General features: G+C 42.1%; 1 protein-coding gene and 1 non-coding gene across 4 annotated transcripts in view; both read left to right on the top strand.

The window, feature by feature from the left end:
- The window catches only part of CLSPN (claspin), a 28,374-nt gene extending 8,245 nt beyond the window's left edge, over nucleotides 1-20,129 (top strand). Inside the window, exons 9-25 of one of the 3 annotated variants that reach the window (XR_011256260.1) lie at nucleotides 4,689-4,880; nucleotides 6,580-6,821; nucleotides 7,749-7,927; nucleotides 8,037-8,101; nucleotides 8,821-9,020; nucleotides 9,351-9,505; nucleotides 10,632-10,858; nucleotides 11,435-11,546; nucleotides 12,506-12,581; nucleotides 12,804-12,907; nucleotides 15,838-16,002; nucleotides 16,110-16,231; nucleotides 16,479-16,606; nucleotides 16,949-17,054; nucleotides 17,835-18,112; nucleotides 18,258-18,419; nucleotides 18,752-20,129. Coding sequence is in view for 2 of the 3 variants with exons in the window: in XM_069586316.1 (XP_069442417.1) it covers nucleotides 4,689-4,880; nucleotides 6,580-6,821; nucleotides 7,749-7,927; nucleotides 8,037-8,101; nucleotides 8,821-9,020; nucleotides 9,351-9,505; nucleotides 10,632-10,858; nucleotides 11,435-11,546; nucleotides 12,506-12,581; nucleotides 12,804-12,907; nucleotides 15,838-16,002; nucleotides 16,110-16,231; nucleotides 16,479-16,606; nucleotides 16,949-17,054; nucleotides 17,835-17,917; nucleotides 18,258-18,419; nucleotides 18,752-18,862 (2,429 nt within the window). In the remaining variant the exon portion in view is untranslated. The remainder of the gene's footprint in view (nucleotides 1-4,688; nucleotides 4,881-6,579; nucleotides 6,822-7,748; nucleotides 7,928-8,036; nucleotides 8,102-8,820; nucleotides 9,021-9,350; nucleotides 9,506-10,631; nucleotides 10,859-11,434; nucleotides 11,547-12,505; nucleotides 12,582-12,803; nucleotides 12,908-15,837; nucleotides 16,003-16,109; nucleotides 16,232-16,478; nucleotides 16,607-16,948; nucleotides 17,055-17,834; nucleotides 18,113-18,257; nucleotides 18,420-18,751) is intronic. The other 2 variants (XM_069586321.1, XM_069586316.1) reach the window with 2 other exon arrangements.
- On the top strand, nucleotides 8,279-8,351 carry TRNAE-UUC (transfer RNA glutamic acid (anticodon UUC)). Its single transcript has one exon. It is a non-coding gene; the product is annotated as a tRNA-Glu (tRNA).
- Nucleotides 20,130-20,392: the final 263 nt, after the last annotated feature.

Here is a 20,392-nt window from a genome sequence, read left to right as displayed (position 1 = left end):
CAATTCAGTTTTTCACAGAAACATCAGCAAATTGCCTGCAAAACTGAATTTCTTTTCTTTCTTTTTTTTTCACTTATTCAACAAATATTAAACTACCCACTTCATGTAAGATGCTGTAGGGCATACTTGAGAAATCTGACATTTATCCTACGCTTAAGCTGCTTAGACTCTAGCAGGGGAGATAAGTAGGCAAATAGCAGTAATACAGGAAAGTGGCATCTTCTATCAGGAACATGTGTCACTAATAATTGGAAAAAATTAACATGGGAAAAAAGGTAGTGTATTCTTTGCTGAAAGAAATATTTAGAATAAAGCATGGAAGTTCAGAGAAGGGATGTTTCTTACAATAGGTGGTTAAAGGAAGGCTTGAAGAATAATCATATGTAATTGTTCACTTCTTCCCCTTCATACTTCAGTGAGGATCTTCTGGCTTGTTCCTCCTCTATCCCCTGTGCTTCCATAGTCGATGACACGTTGGGCAGCCATGTTTACTGAATGAATTAAGGAGTGAATGAATGATTCTTCAAGAGAGAGCCCAAGGGACTTACCTGGAGGTCCAGTGCTTAAGATTCCACACTTCCACCTCAGGGGGCATGGGTTCTATTCCTAGTCAGGGAACTGAAATCCCGCATGCTGCGTGGTGCGGCCAGAAATATTCCCTACTTTGGGTAGATTTCCTGATTTGTAGGTAAAATTGGGTTTCCCTCCTCTACTTCAAGGCAGTGTCGTTTGATAATTAAGAGCTTAGGCTTGGTAGCAAGATCAGAATTTGAATCTGGACATTACTCACTGTTTAAACTTGAGTATGCTATTTGACCTCTCCAAGGCAACTTTAAAAAAAAAGAAATAACACTTCTGGTTCACAGTGCAGCACTATAGTAAATCTGTTAATAATGCATACAAATGGAAAGCATAAAGAAACACTTGAATGGTAGCTGTTCTTTTTATTATTAGTGAAATTATTTACATCGAGATGCTGCTTCGTTAAATAGCATATGGTTGGCAGGTGCTAGGTCAGCCACAGTATCAGTTAAGTCATTGATTGAATGGGTGGATTTTGTGGAAGTGGAGAGAAGGATATTCTTGGGAGGGACAGAAAGAGCTCTATGTGGTACATATTGGGAGGACGTGTAAGTCGGTTTAACCAGAGCAGGTGGTGGGATGGAAGAGCTGTGTAATAGAACTAGCATAGCTCTATTAGCAAAGAAGCCTGGGAATAAGCTGGTGCCCAGAGCAGGGAGAGAAAGTTTTGTTGTGTGGGACTAGATGTTATCTAAATAGCCTCAGACTAACATGAGAAAGAAACTTATACTAGACACTATGAAATTTTGTTACATGGGAGTAGAAGTTTTCTTTATCATCTCAGACTGAGAAACAGGAAAGGGAAGAAACCTCCTTTTTGCAACTGTGGAAGCAGTGTCAGACTTTATTTTGGGGGCCTCCAAAATCACTGCCAATGGTGATTGCAGCCATGAAATTAAAAGACACTTTCTCCTTGGAAGGAAAGTTATGACCAACCTAGATAGCATATTCAAAAGCAGAGACATTACTTTGCCAACAAAGGTCCGTCTAGTCAAGGCTATGGTTTTTCCAGTGGTCATGTATGGATGTGAGAGTTGGAGTGTGAAGAAAGCTGAGCGCCAAAGAATTGATGCTTTTGAACTGTGGTGTTGGAGAAGACTCTTGAGAGTGCCTTGGACTGCAAGGAGATCCAACCAGGCCATTCTAAAGGAGATCAGCCCTGGGTATTCATTTGAAGGACTGATGCTAAAGCTGAAACTCCAATACTTTGGCCACCTGATGCGAAGAGTTGACTCACTGGAAAAGACCCTGATGCTGGGAGGGATTGGGGGCAGGAGGAGAAGGGGACGACAGAGGATGAGATGGCTGGATGGCATCACCGACTCGATGGACATGAGTTTGGGTAAACTCCGGAGTTGGTGATGGACAGGGAGGCCTGGCGTGCTGCGATTCATGGGGTCGCAAAGAGTCGAACACGACTGAGCGACTGAACTGAACTGAATGTATTAGATACTGATTGATTTTTTTTTTTTAGTAGTTATCTTTAATTCTCATAACCCCAGGTATTACTTTGCAAATGAAGAAAATGAGGTTTGGAGAGATTGGGTAATTTTTCCAACATTGCAATTGCTTATACAGGGAGCCAGCACAATGCCTGGCTCATAATAGGCACTTATTTTTAACTCAGGATATGTTTTCCTTCAGAACTAATATTTGACATGAATGTTGGGTTTCCAGATCACTCTGTTTCATAATATATATGAAGTTAGGGTCAGCATTCATTCACTTTTACTTAGCATGGTGTTTGGTGTTGCTTGCTGTATGTACCAGTAAGATGCAGTCCCTGCTCTCAAAGAATTTTAAATCTAATAGGAGTTAGAGGCAGGAAAATTGGATATTAAGTGCTATGCATACTTTGAGCCTAGAAAGAGTTCCTCACATGGAGTCAGGGAAATTTCTAGAAGGAGTTGATACCTGAGCTGAGTCCCAAAGTCTGAGTAGGAGATACAAGGCAGAGAGGTGAGAGAGGGCTTTCTTGGTGAAGGGGACAGACCTGCAAAAGACACAGAGACAAGAGAAAGCAGAGGATGCTCTGGTTAGCTGAAGTGAAGATTACAAGGTGGTTGGTGACCAGAGGCCAGAGGGTGCAGAGATTTTAGGTAGAGACATGAGCTGGAGCGGAGATGTTTCACTTAAAGAGGAGATGAAAGCTAGGAGAAGACTGAAGGAGGTAGAGGAGCTTGAACAGGGGCTCTGTGATGAGGAGGGTGGTGGTAGAGTTGCGTAGCAAAGGATAAGGGAAGTGGGTGCTCCAGTGGGTTGGGGGATGAAGGGTTTTGAGGAGCCTGGCTTTCTCCAGAAGAATGAAAGCTACTCCTGCCTCACTCTTATTTTAGGTCCTGAGTAATCTTCCTCCCCTTCCATTTGTTTTATTCTCTTGGCTCCAGTGATGGCCTTCCTACTTCTCTTCCCTTCCCACTGCTACTGCCTGCTGTTTCCAACTTACTGAACTAATAAGAAATGGGATGCAGACTTATAGCTTCTCTCCCTACTCTTTGGTTTGTAGTGTAGACATGCCACCCCTTTGGAGTTGGATTTTTGCAACTAAATAAATGATGTTGTTGTTGTTTAGTCACTAAGTCGTGTCTGACTCTTTGTGACGCCATGGACTGTAGCCCACCAGGCTCCTCTGTCCATGGAATTTCCCAGGCAAGAGTCCTGGAGTGGGTTGCCATTTCATTTATCCAGGGGATCTTCCTGACGCAGGGGTTGAACTCACTTCTGCATCTCCTCCATTACAGGTGGATTCTTTACCACTGTGCCACTTGGGAAGCCCAGTAAATAATGTCAGGGACTCATTAAAAAAGGTTTCTTTCCAGTTCTCTTTTTCTACTAAGACCCTTTAGGGAGGGAGAAACCACATCTGGATGCTAACCACAAAACTACCGAAGTATGAGTTGAGTGAATTTTAGGAAAAAGAACCAAACTTGGAGTACCCTGGACACATTATCATGGAAGAGAAGGCATATGAGAATAGCCCGAACCCAAAGAAACTGTTCTTCTTTTCCTTTCTTTTCTCTTTATAACTGTCAGCTCTCTTACAACAGATCCCATTATGGTATGATTGGCTTGTTATACAGTGAGTAGGGGATGGTACCAGGTGACAGCTGGCTGAGGGAGAATGAAAAGAAAGTTCTGAGCAAAAGCGGTGGGGAAAGGGAAAGGCCATATTGCGGTTAGACCACTGCACTCACTACCTGTGTGTGTTCCCACTTGTATATAAGTTGATGTGTGGGGAAAGTCGCTCAGTCGTGTCTGACTCTTTACAGCCACATGAACTGTAGCCCACCAGGCTCCTTGGTCCGTGGAATTCTCCAGGCAAGAATATTGGAGTGGGTAGCCATTCCCTTCTCCAGATCTTCCCAACCCAGGGATCGAACCCAGGGCTCCCACACTGCAGTTGGATTCTTTACCATCTGAGCCACCAGGGAAGCCCAGGCACCACCTCTCAATGGGATTTCCTTTCTCAGTGTACTGATTTATATCCGTGTAAAAGTTTCATGAAGAAGCTTCCAGCCCTGCCACCAAGTTACATCCCTAATTGCATTGATTATTATTTTCCTTTTTTTGGCCGCACCGCATGGCTTTGGGATCTTAGTTCCCCCCACCCAGAGATTGAACCTGGGCCCTCAGCAATGAAAGCTCAGAGTCTTAACCACTGGCTTACCGGGAATTCCCTCTTTTTCCATTTTTAAAATAGACTTTGCTTGTATTTGGAGAGATGCTAATAAACAGTGAGATGTTCAAAATAGGGAATATTTTAAAAGGAGACTGAAACCTGTGACAAATTAAGCCCTTGCATAATTAAGGAGTATGGTATTTTTCTACCGGCTTAATGCTTTTTTAAAAAGAATTGCACATATTTAGAAACTTCAGTTGTAAATATCTACCCTAAATGGAGTTTTAAGGAACTCATTGAGGAAGAACAGTTACAGTAGTCCTTTAGTTTGGGTTAAGTTACATGAATTGAACACAGGTGTTGGTAGCAAAGGAGTTTTTGGTGTCTCTCTGTACTTTTTTTTCCTTACAAGTTTGTTGAACCTAGCTTGTATTTCTTAACTGGACTCTAAAAGGCAAACTGACATACTGGTTGGTGCTTGGTTTAGAACTGGAAGCCTTGAAGCAGCGTTTCTGGAAGCATGCTAATCCAGCAGCCAAAGCCAGGGCTGGTCAGAAGGTGAACGTGAACATCATAGTGAAAGATGTGGGCACTGACGGGAAGGAAGAGCTCAAGGCAGACGTGGTGCCCGTGACTTTGGCAGCTGAGAAGCTGGATGGGGCAAGCCACACAAAACCAGGTATGTGAGTTCATGGAGCTGTTTTATTTGTATGTTTTTACTGGCCATGAGTCGGGTGGGGTGCCTGACTGTTGAACTCAGGCTGGTCTTTATGGCTGCTGAAGACCCTATAGTGAGACATTATAGAATCTTTTTCCCTGGAGACTCCGGAGATTGGATATGGCCTAGTTGTATGAGGTGGGTAAGATGACTTTATTTCTTAAAATAGTTTTTGTCTTATTGTTTAAAAAAATACCCATTGTAGAAAATAAATGGAATAAACAACAAATTTCTGCAGTAAACAAAATTTCTGGAGTAAACAAAAAGATTTTTCTGTCAGAGACATCTTCTGTAACCATGTTGTATGGCCCTTTAAAGTTTTTGCATGCAGGTACATGTCTGTTTGAAAAATAAAATAATAATGCAGTCATACATCATACAATCTGCTTTGTAATCTGTATTAGGGACAGGTCTGTTGTTCCCACTCCCACTTTGAAAATACGAGCAATTTATCACATAGAAAAAAATTAAACACTTAGGAAAAGGTATAAAATGAAAAATTAAGGAGGGGTCATATGTATACCTATGGCTGATTCATGTTGATGTTTGGCAGAAAGCAATAAAATTTTGTAAAGCGATTATCCTTCAATTAAAAGACAAATTAAAAAAAAAAAATTAGTCTTCCCAGAGGCAGCTTAGCAATTTCTTGTGTGTCCTAGGAAAATTCATATGCATTTACTATTGTGTAAGTGTGTGAGAGAGAGACACTGAACACTTCCTCTCTGCCAGACTCGGCTCTAGGTGCTTTACAGTAAATAACATCAGCGTCCTTATTTTATATGTGAAGAAACTGATAAACAGAGCATTTAAACAACTTGCTCAAATTTATATAACTAGTAAGTAAGAGAATTAGTAGCCTAATCCAGACCATCTAACTCAAGAGTTCAGGTATACATACTGCTTTTGAGGTTTTTTTTAACATCACGTGACATTCCACTGTGCAGGTACAACACAGTTTGTTCAAGCATACTTCTGTTAAGGGACATCGTGTTTGTTTCCGTTTTAGTATTTCACACAATACTGCATCCTAATATCACATATATGTTAGTAAATGCTGGTGCAAAATTACTTACAGTGGAATCACTGAGTCCTAGTCACAGTTTCCATCACAATAAGTTGTACCAATTTTCACTCTGATTGACAGTGTGTAAGAGTTCCTGTTTCTTCCTGTTAATAATGGATATAACAAATGTTTGCCAAATATATAAAAAATGGTATCATTATTTTGATTTGTATTGCTAGTAAGAAGTGAGGTTAAGCATTATTTTTAATACCAGTTGATATCTTTTGCTTATATTTACTCTTGAGTTGTTTCTCTTTTTCTTCAATGTGGGTACAGTTATCAATATTTTCCTTCATGGCTTCTGAACCAGAGATTTTCGAAGGTCCACTTGCCCCTGTTCCTCTTTTTTTTTTTTTTGCTTTTTTAAATAATAATTTTATAATATCTGTAATATCCCAATTATGGGAGTTATCTCCTACACTCAATTCCTAATATCACCCCCCTTTGTTAAGATAACAAAAGCCTAAAATACGAAGGTCTCTGATTTTCCTTTTGTGATGTGCCTAGAACACCTCTGGAGTTGCCTAAAATGGACGCTTGTGTTGTTGTGTGTAGTTGGTCATTGCATCTAAAACATCTCTTCATACTTTTGCTCAGGGGAAAAGCTTCAGGTGCTGAAAGCTAAACTTCAAGAAGCAATGAAACTCCGAAGGTTGGAGGAGCGTCAGAAATGCCAAGCATTACTCAAGTTAGATAATGAGGATGGATTTGAGGAAGAGGAGGAGGAGGAGGAAGAAATGACAGATGAGTCTGAGGAAGATGGAGAAGAGGAGGGAGAGGAAGCCTTGGAGGAAGAAGAGGTGAAAGAAGAGGGAGAGGAGGAAGAAGGCAATGAGGAGGTTGCTGGCAATTACGTGGTTTTGTTACTAGGTCGCAATGAATACGGGAAAGAGAAAATCAGATCTGAGTAAGAGGATGATGAGCATTTTCGACTGTAGAAGAGATTTCAGGGTCAGAGATGAAGGTAGCTCATGTGTGCTAAATCTTAGTGCATTCAATCCCTTCAGCCCCATGGAACACCTGCAGTTCACAGTCATGCCCTGGCTTCTACCTGTTGGTTTACATATTGTACTATAATGCTGATATCGAAATGGCTTTCTATTAAAGACTTTTATCTTTGTTGTTCATTTAGATTTCTCTATTTAGGAAAAAAAAAAAGAGCTTTTAACCTTGGCCAAGTTGAGGTCTGGAATAAATTCTCAGGCCAAGACCTTCCCAAGTTAATTGTTGAAGAAGGTATTTGTAGATGGGCCTCTTGCCCTCGTTCTAAGGTATTATTTTCCACCTAGAGAAGACAGGTGATGATAGGATTTTTGGTATTAGGGAAAAGAAAAGTGTCCTTGTTTGAACAGTGGAGTCATTTGAAAGAGCTGGTTAATGTTTAGCCCTGGGTAAAGGAAGAGGAAAGCCGTGGCTGAACTGAGCAGGGTGTCACAGTCTGGTTGAAGGCCAGGAGTTGTCCTGCAATCTCAGGCTAATCATGCAGTCTCTCATTGACTCAGTTAAATGATAATCCAGTTCATTCAGAATCTCGTAGCAGTTTTGAAAGGGTAAAAGGTAAAGTAACAAAGTGTAAAAGAGCTCTAGAAGTGTCTACAACTAATAAGTTGTATTAATGATGGTGGCTGGACTGAGCTTCCTTCGGGTTTACCTGTTCAGATTTAAGACGTGACTTGTAACTAAGCAGCCAGATTTCAGGCTAGTATGTTTGCTTTAAAAATTTTTGACTTGTACTATTTTGTTTTTGGGTGGCGTGATTGGTAAAGACTGCAGAATTCCTTCTCGGTGGTGAAGAAGTAGAAACCAAAGATGAGAAAGAAATAGATAAAGAAAACAATGATGATGGCAGTGGTGAAATTGGCAAGTCAGTTGGCCTCTCTGTCCCCAAGCCTCTCTCATCTGATTCTACCTTCCTTCTATTCAAGGACAGCTCTTCCAAGATGGGGTAAGTAATTCTCTCTAAGGAAAGATAAGATTCCCTGGTAAATACCAGGGAATTTGCCCCTCTTGGAAGAAGTAGAAACAGATATTCAATTTACCTACTTATTTTGTAGTTACTCTCCTAGTGAAGAAAAATCAGAAATAGATGAAAACTCAGGCAAAAGACCTAGCAAATTAGGTAAGTAGTGACTCTTAATGTAGAACTTGACACTTGATTTTTCTCTGATCCTCCAGCTTTAACATTTAAGGACTACAGTTCCTTAAGGTTCCATTTTTCTGAACCTTGGTAAACTTTTCCCAGTCTTACCTGTGACAGTGATAGGAATTTATGAACTGTATTGTTTTTCTTGGGAATTCCCTTGTGGTCCAGTGGTAAGGACTCCATGCTTTCACGGTTGAGGGCCCAGGTTCAATTCCTGGTTGGGGAACTAAGATCTTGCAAGTTGCATGGTGCAGCCAATAAACAAACAAAAAATCCCAAATATTTTTCTTGGTCCAGTTTTTGAAATCTTACATGCAGCTTCTTTCCAGTTGACCCTGAGCATTTAATAGGTCATTAGTGAATATGTGTTGATTGAGTGAAACATGAAACATTTCTATCCATGTAGATCAAAGGAAGATGTATAAGTAATTAGATAATGCAAAGGGTAATCATAGGCATTAGGGAAGATGAGAGAAAGATAGGAACTTTGAGGTGTCACTTAGCTCAGAGTGATAAACCCTGATTGTATGATGCTATCTTAGTACCATAATTGACCTTTAATGTAATGTTTTGGAACATGGAACTTGAGAGGTTTACCAGTGGATCTTACCAGACAGTTTCATTCTCAACTCTTTTTCCTAAACAAATCTGACTTATTTCTGGGAATCATACACTTAAAATTTGTCTTTCTTTAGATGAAGATGATTCATGCTCATTACTGACAAAGGAGAGCAGCCACAATAGCAGCTTTGAGCTGATAGGCTCCACACTTCCATCCTATCAGCCTTGTAACAGACAAACAGGCCGCGGGACCAGTCTTTTCCCTACAGCAGGAGGATTCAGATCTCCTTCCCCAGGGCTATTTCGAGCCAGTTTGGTCAGTTCAGCCTCTAAGGTGAGATGGTAATGGTTTTCTAATCTCCTCCCCCTTTTGCTTCCCACATTGCTAAATAAAGTGTGTCCAAGCCAAAAACTCCCACCACATTATGTATGTTCAGTTTTAAAAATCCACCCCCTTTGTGTATTAAAAACAAGCCTCATCCAGGGTTCTTTCTTTCTTGAGGATGTTTTTTTTTTATGCTTCCCTTGGCTATGCATTGTCCTCCCCAACTGCAATTGCCTGAGAGTAGATTAGATTTTACAAATAGCAGCTTCTGTTGTTGTCATGACAGTGAATGACATTTGTAAAATGTTTTGTTTTTGTTTGGTTTTGTTTTGGTGCCAGAGTTCAGGAAAGCTGTCTGAGCCTTCACTTCCCATAGAGGATTCCCAAGATCTGTATAACGCCTCCCCAGAACCTAAGACGCTTTTCCTAGGAGCAGGAGACTTCCAGTTCTGCTTAGAAGATGACACTCAGAGCCAACTGTTGGATGCAGATGGGTAGGTAGCTTTATGTTTCTGTGGGTGGGATTGTGCTGGGTACTGCTTAATTTTGTTTAAAAATAAAGCGAGCTTCTGTCACTCCATCTGTGCTTTCTCTTCTGAGAAAGAGAGGTGTGCAGACCATTAGTATTATATTCTACAAGTCTGAACAAAGTCTGTCTAGAAAATAAAAAGTAAATAGCCTTGCTAGCGTTCTGATCCTTCAATTTCTACCTTATTAGACCTGCATAACTCTTATAAGGTCATGAAATTTCCCTGTATCCATATCCCTGGGGGCTCAAGTGGTAAAGAATCTGCCTGCAGTGCGGGAGACCTGGGTTTGATCCCTGGGTCGGGAAGATCCCCTGGAGAAAGAAACGGCAACCTGCTCCTACTCTAGCACCATCTGAAGCCCCAAATTAGCCTTTACCCTTTGTCTTTTGAATAGCCTTCTTTCATAAACATCCCCCTCCCTCTTAAGGTTATCACGGGCTAAAATCTGACACTCTTATCTTCTGGTTCAGAATTCAGCTTCTAACTTTTCTTTTGGAAATGAGTTCAGGCTTTTCCCCCACTACTTTTTTTTTTTCCTGAAGCATTTCTTACACTCTTCATTGGGCTTGTAGGTTCTTAAATGTTAGAAACCACAGGAATCCTCTATGGGAAGTGAAGGCTCAGACAGCTTTCCTGAACTCTGGAAATACTGGAGCAATACTCTGCTCCAGTATTCTTGCCTGGAGAATTCCATGGATGGAGGAGCCTGGAGGGCCCCAGTCCATGGCATCGCAGAGAGTCGGACACGACTGAGTGACTAACACTTTGACTTTTGTCCCACTACAGTAGGATTTTTGGGTGGCATTGAGAATTGACACCTCTGTGGCACATTACATGGCCATAACACCAGGCCCTACTCTAGCACCATCTGAAGCCCCAAATTAGCCTTTACCCTTTGTCTTTTGAATAGCCTTCTTTCATAAACATCCCCCTCCCTCTTAAGGTTATCACAGGCTAAAATCTGACACTCTTATCTTCTGGTTCAGAATTCAGCTTCTAACTTTTCTTTTGGAAATGAGTTCAGGCTTTTCCCCCACTACTTTTTTTTTTTTTCCTGAAGCATTTCTTACACTCTTCATTGGGCTTGTAGGTTCTTAAATGTTAGAAACCACAGGAATCAATACCAAGATTTGAAGCCTCGGTTGCCGTTGGCCAGTATGGATGAGAACGCCATGGATGCCAACATGGATGAACTGTTGGATTTGTGTACTGGGAAGTTTGCATCTCAGGCTGAAAAGCCTCTGCCTGGGAAGAGTGACAAGAAAGAGAACATGGAGGAACTTCTGGATCTTTGTTCAGGAAAATTTACTTCTCAGGGTAATTATCCAACAAAGCAGCAAGGCTCACCCGCCCAAATACTGTAAGTCAGTGTCCATGTGAAGAAGTCCCTTAATCTCAGGTGAAATGTTCACAGAAAACAGCCATGGTGGATTCTTGAACCTAGGTTGAATTCACTGCTTAGCTCCTAACATTTAGAGCTCTTCCTTTTTTAGGATGGTGAAGTATCACCTTAAGACTGCTTTAACTTTGGCCATATGACTTGTCATTTATGGCTAGAATATGTGCAAACCTTAGAGCGACATCTGCTGCAGAGTAAACTTCATATAAATGCTAAGTTATTACTTCCACCTGTGCACCCCTTTCTCCTTCTCACACCTCTGCTAGAATGTAAGCTCTTTGGGAGCTGGGATCTTTGTTTTATTCACTGATGTCTCCCTGGTGCCTGGCACATAGTAAGCACTAAATAGGGATTTGCTGAATGAGTGGATGGTGAGCTCTTTTTGGCAAGCTTACCTTAGAACTGTGTTGAGCTGGCATGTCTTCAGATGGCTGGGGAAAGAAGATAAAGCTGTCAGTTCTCGGTGACAAATCTTTTTCTTTGTTGTAATGTAGATGTCTCTACTCTGGATCCATCAGAGTTAAATAAGCAGGAGAAGGAGAGCAGCCTGGGTGATCCAATGGAAGAAGCACTCGCTCTTTGTTCAGGCTCTTTCCCAACAGACCGGTGAGTCCCAGTGATCTGAGGGAATTTGGCAAGTTCCACCTTCTGATAAAGTACAGGGGTAGCTTCTCTGGGCTTAGCAGTAAATGGTCATCTTAGGGGCTTCATATCCTGTCTGAGAGTCTTGCAATGGGTTTGAGTCTCATATTTGAACAGTGAAATTATTTATTATAATGCTTTCATTTAGTTGATTGTGAACAGGATAAAAAAGGCAAGAAAAGGCACATGGAAGCTCTCAACATCACCAGTGATTAAGGAAATACAAACCAAAACCCCATTTTTTAAATACTTCCTCACTCCCAGCAGTTATTCCACGTTTGGGTATATACACAAAAGAACTGAGAACACGGTTTCTTAGTAGATATTTGCACACCCATGTTCCTAGCAGCATTATTCATAATAGTCACAAGGTGGAAGCATCCCAAGTGGGTGCATGCATAGTGGAATATTATTCAGCCTTTAAAAGGGAAGGAGGTTCTGATACATGCTGAGACATGGGTGAACTGTGAGGAGATTATGCCAAGTGAAGTGAGCCATTCACAAATATGCAGATACTGTATGATTTATATGAGGTCTTAGTGTAGTCAAATTCATACAGACAGGAAGTAGGAAGGTGGTTGCCAGGGGCTGTGCGGCAGTAAGAATGAGGAGTTGGTATTGAAAGGGTATAGAGTTTTAGTTTTTTAAGATGAAAAGTGTTCTAGAGGTTGGTTGGATAACACTGTGAATGTACTTAACACTAATGAACCGTACACTTAAAATGGTTAAGATAGCAAACTTTATGTTGTATGTATTTTATCACAGTTTGAAAAAAAAAATTTTTTTTTGAAAGGCAAGATATCTTGTTTCCTGTTTTTGAAGAGATTCTTGGGGCTATAAGATATTTTCGGTCCCTAAGTTGGCTGACTGCTTATAGTTGGCTTTCAACAACTTGTGTATGGATTTGTTGATTTGTGTCTTAGGGAAGAAGAAGGTGAAGAGGAGGAATTTGGAGACTTTCGGCTTGTCCCAAATGATAATGAGTTTGATAGTGATGAGGTGAGTTTGAAGGGAACAAAGTAATCATAACTGAACTCCGTGTATAGCTGCTGGGGAGTTTTGTTTGTTTGGTAGTTTGAATTCTTGAGAAGTCTGTTTGGCATGTTATCAAAAGCAATTTCCTAGACTGAAATGTTTGGGCAGAAGTTTCTGAATCCTGTCTTAGTTGAGGACGCATTTTATGCTGTGTAGCTTTGCCTGTGATGCTGTATGATTTTGCAGGATGAGCACAGTGATTCTGACAAGGAGGATCTGACCCCAGAAGACCATGAAGATGAGGATGAGGAAGACCTCCTGCAGCAGTCGGAGAAGTCAAAACGGCAAATGTAGGTGTTACAGCCCTTCCTTTCGTTGCAAGAAAGTTCTCCTGACAGTTGAGCTGTAGCTTGCCACCACCATTTTACCTACATTTACTGGTTCTATTTTTGCTTTTTGTGGTTAACACAGATTGAATAACATCCATTTACATGATATCTTTTGAGTATTCAAAGACAGTCACATCCTCTTCAAGTGATTTCTGTACTAAACATCCCTAGTTCTTCAGCTGTTTCTCACATGACGTTGCTTCCAGACTCTTCACATATGTGGATTCTCTCTTTATCTTCAGGTGTGGTCTGACTACTGCCGTGTGTGGTGGTGCAACCACATCCCTTGCTCTGGTTGCCTACTACTTATAAAGTAACCAGTAAGCATAAGAACTAAGTCACTGGAGAGCCTGAGGATCCAGTAGATGATTAAAATTCCGCATGTCTTTTTTCCTTTGAATTACCAGCATTCCAGGTCTTCCTCATCCTATTTTCAGGCAAATGACCCACCGTTAATTTTTTTTAATATTTTGTTGTTTTGATTATGAAAGTAAGCCATTTATTTTAGAATATTTAAAAGAATACAGAAAGATAAGGCACCCATGTCCACCATTCAGAGTATTTGTGAAAGCAGTGGTAGTGGTTATTATTGCCTTTGTTAGGCATATATTTTCACATGGTTGAGATCTGTAAAGCTTTTTTTATATATACAGTTTTGCATCTTACTTTTTTTACCACTTACTATATCTGTAAATATTTTTCCATGATATTGAAAATTGTATAAAAACCGTTTTAATAGATATTTCACGTTTTATTGTATGTGGATGACTTTTAGATTTCAAATATAGGGCTTCATATTGATCCTTATTAGATTTATTTTGTTGTGTTTAGCCCATCATTCCATTCTGCTGAGATCAGTTTTGGATTCTAATTTGTCACCTGTCAAATTAACCATCTCATACAGCTTTGGGTCATCTATAGATTTTTTTCTAAGGCAGTGGTTCTTAAACCTGGTTTAACTATAGTGTCCTTTGTTCAAATGAAGTCTTATGAAGAATGGCAGCTAAAAGTTGAGCTGCTCAAAGAGGGTTAGATAGGAAGATTGAGGAGCTTGGTGGCTTTTAGCCCCTGAAGGAATTCCTCAGGAACCCTAGGATTTAGAGGAACTCAGCTTTAAAATAATAATGCAAGTCTTTGATAAAAGTCACCTTTCAGAAAGCCATCAAGCTTCTGCCATTCCCGACCATAGATAACAGCAATTTGAACTCAAGGTGACAGTAGATTTGTTTTCAGTATGACCTGAAGTCAGAAAAACTAACCTGTGGTGGTTCTGATTACCACTAACTGAAACTAAAGGATGCTTACTCCTTGGAAGGAAAGTGATGACCAACCTAGACAGCATATTCAAAAGCAGAGACATTACTTTGCCAACTAAGGTCCGTCTAGTCAAGGCTATGGTTTTTCCAGTGGTCCTGTATGGATGTGAGAGTTGGACTGTGAAGAAGGCTGAGTGCCGAAGAATTGATGCTTTTGAACTGTGGTGTTGGAGAAGACTCCTGAGAGTCCCTTGGACTGCAAGGAGATCCAACCAGTCCATTCCAAAGGCGATCAGTCCTGGGTGTTCTTTGGAAGGACTGATGCTAAAGCTGAAACTCCAGTACTTTGGCCACCTTATGCGAAGAGCTGACTCATTGGAAAAGACTCTAATGCTGGGAGGGATTGAGGGGAGGAGGAAAAGGGGACGACAGAGAATGAGATGGCTGGATGGCATCACCGACTCAATGGACATGAGTTTGAGTGAACTCCGAGAGTTGGTGATGGACAGGGAGGCCTGGCGTGCTGCGATTCATGGGGTCGCAAAGAGTCAGACACGACTGAGTGACTGAACTGAACTGACTGAACTGAGCCTAAATAGTCACTGGAAGGACTGATGCTAAAGCTGAAGCTCCAATACTTTGGCCACTTGAGGGGAGCAGCTGACTCATTGGAAAAGACCTTGACCCTGGGAAAGATTGAGGGCAAGAAGAGGAGGGAGCGACAGGATGAGATGGTTGGATGACATCACTGACTCAGTGGACATGAGTCGGAGCAATCCCCCAGAGACAGTGAAGAACAGGGAAGCCTGGTGCACTGCAGTCCATGGGGTCACAAAGAGTTGGACACAACTGAGTGACTAAACAGCAACAAATGAGCCTCAGTCACACCTGTAACTTGTGGGTCAAGATTTGGCAGGCTGTAGGAAGACCCCCCATGGACGGAGGAGCCTGGTGGGCTGCAGTCCATGGGGTTGCGAAGAGTCAGGCATGACTGAGCGACTTCACTTTCACTTTCCACTTTCATGCATTGGAGAAGGAAATGGCAGCCCACTCCAGTGTTCTTGCCTGGAGAATCCCAGGGATGGGGGAGCCTGTGGGCTGCCGTCTATGGGGTCGCACAGAGTCGGACACGACTGAAGCGACTTAGCAGCAGCGGCAGCAGGAAGACCCCAGTCTATTACCTTTCCATACCATACTATCTCTAGTCTATCTCCTGAAGCTGGTAAGCTTAAATGCAAAACAAAATAGTATGAACCTTCTGACAGGTATGTCTCAAATATATAGAGGAGATTGAGAGTTCTGGCTTTAGAGTCACCAGCCTAGGTTGAATCCAGACTCTGCTGCCTCGCAGCTGTGTAGCCATCAGTAAGTTGTTTACTCTCTGAGTTTTAGTTCCTTCAACTGTAAATCAAAAGGAACAATAATAATACCCCCTCCCTGAGATAATGCAGTAATGCCCCAAAGCACAGTTATTGGCACAAAGTAGATATTAAATAACAGGCTTTTAAGTATTATACAAATGTATTATTATTATTAATTTATGCTTGTTATTAGAGGTGGCTGTGTGTTCTGCTTTTGTCATTACTGTGCATATATTCATTGTTGTATTTTCCAATTTTCACTGTTGTTTTCCAGGAGATTAAAGAAATACCTGGAGGACGAGGCAGAGGTGTCAGGCAGTGACGTGGGAAGCGAAGACGAGTATGATGGGGAAGAGCTTGATGAATATGAAGAGGATGTGATTGATGAAGTACTTCCTTCTGATGAGGAACTGCAGAGTCAAGTCAAGAAAATACACATGTCAGTATCCCAACAAACTCTTCTGAGCAGTGGACTGCATCTTAAGGCAGGCCCTATAACCAGCCAGAGTGGCCCTGGCTTTGAACACCATATTTCTCCTGTCGTAGGAAAACAATGTTAGATGATGATAAGCGCCAGCTACGTTTGTACCAAGAAAGGTACCTTGCTGATGGGGACCTGCACAGCGATGGTCCTGGACGAATGAGGAGATTCCGATGGAAAAACATAGGTATCTTGATCATTGCCTTTAGAAGCAAATGGTACAAGGTCCACGTTTGTCCAATTTAAGCCGGCAAGAGGAGGTCAAAACTATAGCAGACAGTTGTGGAGGACCTGGCCTTGACCTTTATTTTCCATTAGTGGATGGGAAAAGCTGTGTCAGTATACTGTAAATGAACAGGGTTCACTAGTGTCTGTCCAGACACCCTCTCTTGTGGGGATTGCAAAATGCTAATTGCCTTAACTCTTTGCTTTAGATGATGCTTCCCAGATGGACTTGTTCCACAGAGACTCTGATGATGATCAGATTGAAGAACAGCTTGACGAGACGGAAGCCAGATGGAGAAAGGAGCGAATTGAACGAGAGCAGTGGCTTCGGGACCATGTAGGAAGCCTGCAAGAGATTCGCCTATTCCAACCCTAGATAGGAGGGTCATCTCAGTCACCCAGCTTGTCATGATAGTTGTCAAAACCTTGGGCAGTGTATTGCTGTCTCTTTTAATCCTTGAATTTTCTTTTGTGCTTTGAAAAGATTACCACGGGCAGTTGTATTCATGTTTTTGTCCAAAATACTTTTTTTTTTAAATTATTTGTCTGAAGCAACAGAGGGTAGCAAAAAGGAAAACAAATGTTATCCCAAGTACTCTAGCTTCCAGGCTATGCTAATTCTTTGGGTCTTTGGTGGAAGCATGGGCTTCTGTTAATGCTGTCTGATTTTTATTTTCAGGCACAGCAGGGGAAAATTGCAGCTGAAGATGAAGAAGAAATTGGGGAAGACAGTCAGTTTATGATGCTGGCCAAGAAGGTTACAGCCAAAGCTCTGCAGAAGAATGGTGAGCTCTTAGCCCTTCACAGGGGCTGTCCCCCTGGATTGTTGGTGCTGGAGCCTTGGAGGTGACTCCAGCCTTCAGAGGCTGTTGCAGCTTAGTCATGGACCTGTGTCTAATATTATCTTAAAGGGGCCCCTTGGATGGGGAGAGACAATGTTCTTTCAATCTAATTCTATTGGACAGTAGATATTGTAGTAGAGAGTGTATATAGCTGGTTTTGCTTTATGTTCTAAGGCAGCTTGTGCATGTGTGCATGCTAAGTTGCTTCATTCGTGTCTAGCTCTTTGTGACCCCATTGACTGTAGCCTGCCAGGCTCCTCTGTCCATGGTATTCTCCAGGCAAGAATACTGGAGTGGGTTCCCATACCCTCCTCCAGAGGATCTTCCCAATGCAGGGATCAAACCCGCATCTCTTAAGTCTCCTGCATGGGCAGGCGGGTTCTTTACCACTAGCACCACCTGGGAAGCCCTGTAAGGCAGCTCAGAGGAGTGAATTCTGGCTTCTTTGTTTAGTCGCTCAGGATTACATACCTAAGTGTTACAGCTGGAATTTGTCTTACCACTGTTGTTTTTTCTTATTATTACTGATAATTAGACAATAAGTTTAGCTGAATTGTCTGTCTTAACCACTTACTATACTTTCAAATCATGATTATAAAATAATCAGAGTTCCTCTGGCCTCAGTTTATTAGTTTAGTTAAGGGCCTGTTAGTTTGTCTAGATTTAAAAGTAATTCTACCCAGTTTTGCCCAGAGCAGGCCTCTTTCTGTCTTCTCTTTTCAGTCAGTCACACTGCGGTCATTCAAGAATCAAAGTCTCTATTCAGAAACCCTTTCGAAGCCATCAGACCGGGCAGCGACAGCCAGGTTGGTTGGGGGCCTTGTTTGCCTGAAGCCATGGTTCGCAGTGTTAGCCGGCCTCAGTCAGGCTGAGGGGATGCTCCGTGGTCCTCGTCGGCATCGTCGTCGTCTCAGTCAGGCTAAGGGGATGCTCCGTCCCCGTCGTCGTCGCGTCGTCGTCGTCGTCGTCGTCGGGGAGGGAGGTGGCTGTGGGAAATGGAAGTAGGTGTCAAAGGAGCCTGCTATCTCTTTTGTATTTGAGCAGGGTGGAAATGTGTCCCCTCCATACCTGGCGGGTGCAGGGAGGAGCTGGCTTCTCCTTTCTTGGAACTTGGAATTTGATACCAGATGACTTTTCTTTCCTCAGCTGAAGACAGGCTCCCTGCTCAACCAGCCCAAAGCTGTGCTTCAGAAACTGGCTGCCCTCTCTGACCTCAACCCCAGTGCTCCCCGAAATTCTAGAAACTTTGTCTTCCATACACTTTCTCCTGTCAAGGCTGAGGCAGCAAAGGAATCATCTAAGCCTCGGGTAGGGAACTTGAGAACTGATTTGGTGACTCTCCAAAGCGGAGTGAATGAATGAGTGAATTGAATTGAATTGAAGATATATATGTATTTCTGGCTTAAAGATTTATGCTATAGTGTTAATCTTGCATTCCCAGTAAGGTACAAGGAGATTGCTACCCCCAGTAAGTATAATCAGCTGTGAGACTTGCCTGGAAATTTTCAGTTTCTTTTTTTCCTAATTATCCATGATTTAACTATGAGCTGCTTAAGAGCTAATTGAAGCTTAAGTATGAGTGAACCACAGCCTGCACAAAGGTCTTGAGTTGATTCTTGTCTCTTTTCTCTGCTCTGTAGGTACGAAGAAGGGGTCCGTCTTTAATGACATCGACTTCACCTAAGCGCCTCAAAACAGATGATAGCACTTCAGAATCGAAGCAAAGCATCTTCCGTTACTTGGAAAGCTAGCTCTGTGAGGGCGCCAGCCCTTCTGTGGGGACTCCGTTGAGAGTATCTGGCACTGAAGGCTGGAATTGATGCTCACGCGGATGATCCCCTCCTCCTTCACGATCAGTGCATTAAGATTGAGGACGGAGATTCCAGTTCTTTCCACTGTGTGGCTCTGGACATCTCTTTCTTAGTATTACTTCCTGGGTTGGCCACTAACAATTCTGTAGTGTTTACAACAGCAACGTATGGGATACCTGGGTGTCCTCCATTAAATATTTGACATTTTACCCTAGCAACTTCCTGGATTGATTCCTTTTGGTGAAAGGGGTAGTTGGAGGAAGAAAAAGTGTGACAGGACAGAAAATTACAGAAAGCAGTGAATATTGAAACTGAGATGATGCCTTCACACCCCTACGATGTGCAGGATGGTGACCAGGACTCAATGAAAGAGAGACTTCTTAGAGGAGCTAAGGATCAACAGATGGGCTATTTCATAAGTCATGCCCCTTCCGTTTTCCTTTCTGGCCCTTCCCAAGACAGTCTCAAATCTCCAGATCACCTTTGCTTCCTGTATAATGAGGACTCAAACTGGTACCCAAGTCAGAAAGAGCAAATTTTCTGGAGTATGAGGATGAAGATAGAAGTTTACACCCGGTGGCCACCCACATTAGATATTCCGTGGAGCAGAGACCTCTCTTCTAGGACTTCAATTTTCGATTTGAAACACTGTCGTTCAAGGACCTTCCTTCTCATTCTGACCGAAGAATTATATATAATCATTATTTATTGCATTCAGCTGGGTTGAGTATGTTGCCCTGACCTGTCAGAGGACAATGAAGTAATATCGTCATTATTTTGAGAGGAGTTTCATCAAGATGTTGTTAAGAGGATTGCCACCAGTCCCAGTTTTCGCTGAACCACCATGAGGCTCTCAGAATTTTAAACAGACATTTTTTTCCTCCCTCGGAACCAAACGTCACTGCTTCTTTGGAAAAGCGTACCATGTAAACACTCTGCTTTCACTGTTGTGAGCTGGACTTGGGAAGCTGGGTGAGCTATGCCAGTTTTTTTTAACTGGCGATTGAGGAATACCAGCTTAACTGATGGAATTAGGATATAGGTTTTCTGCAGTTGTTTCTAATGTACAAGATGCTGACTTTGATGGAATTTGCATTTGTATATTTGTAATCTTGTAACAGAAAATGTACATAAAGATGTTTTAATATGTATGTAGTTTTTCAATAAATCCAGTGCCTTGAAGGCACGATTTGGTGTCCAGACTAAACGCTCATGCTTGGGTCAGAACCTGTCTAATGTTGAGCATTGTGTTTTAGGGTGTCTCTCTCCCAGGGGAGGCCTCTCTGGGCCTGGTGTGAGAGGCACTGCTGTTGTCCCCTCAGTGTCGTCTCAACTCCAGTGGATTGATCACGTAAACTTACCAAGTGGTCTGGGTGTGCAGGGAGAAGAGTTTACATGTATATTATAGTCCTTTGATTGACAACTGTGGGTCCAAGGTGATCATCATTGCCCCTCCCTTTGAGTGCGCCA

The sequence above is a fragment of the Ovis canadensis genome, chromosome 1, assembly GCF_042477335.2.
Source record: "Ovis canadensis isolate MfBH-ARS-UI-01 breed Bighorn chromosome 1, ARS-UI_OviCan_v2, whole genome shotgun sequence".
Lineage (NCBI taxonomy): Eukaryota > Metazoa > Chordata > Mammalia > Artiodactyla > Bovidae > Ovis > Ovis canadensis.
The sequence above is the reverse complement of the archived record's forward strand: the minus strand, read 5'-3'. Positions and strand labels throughout refer to the sequence as shown.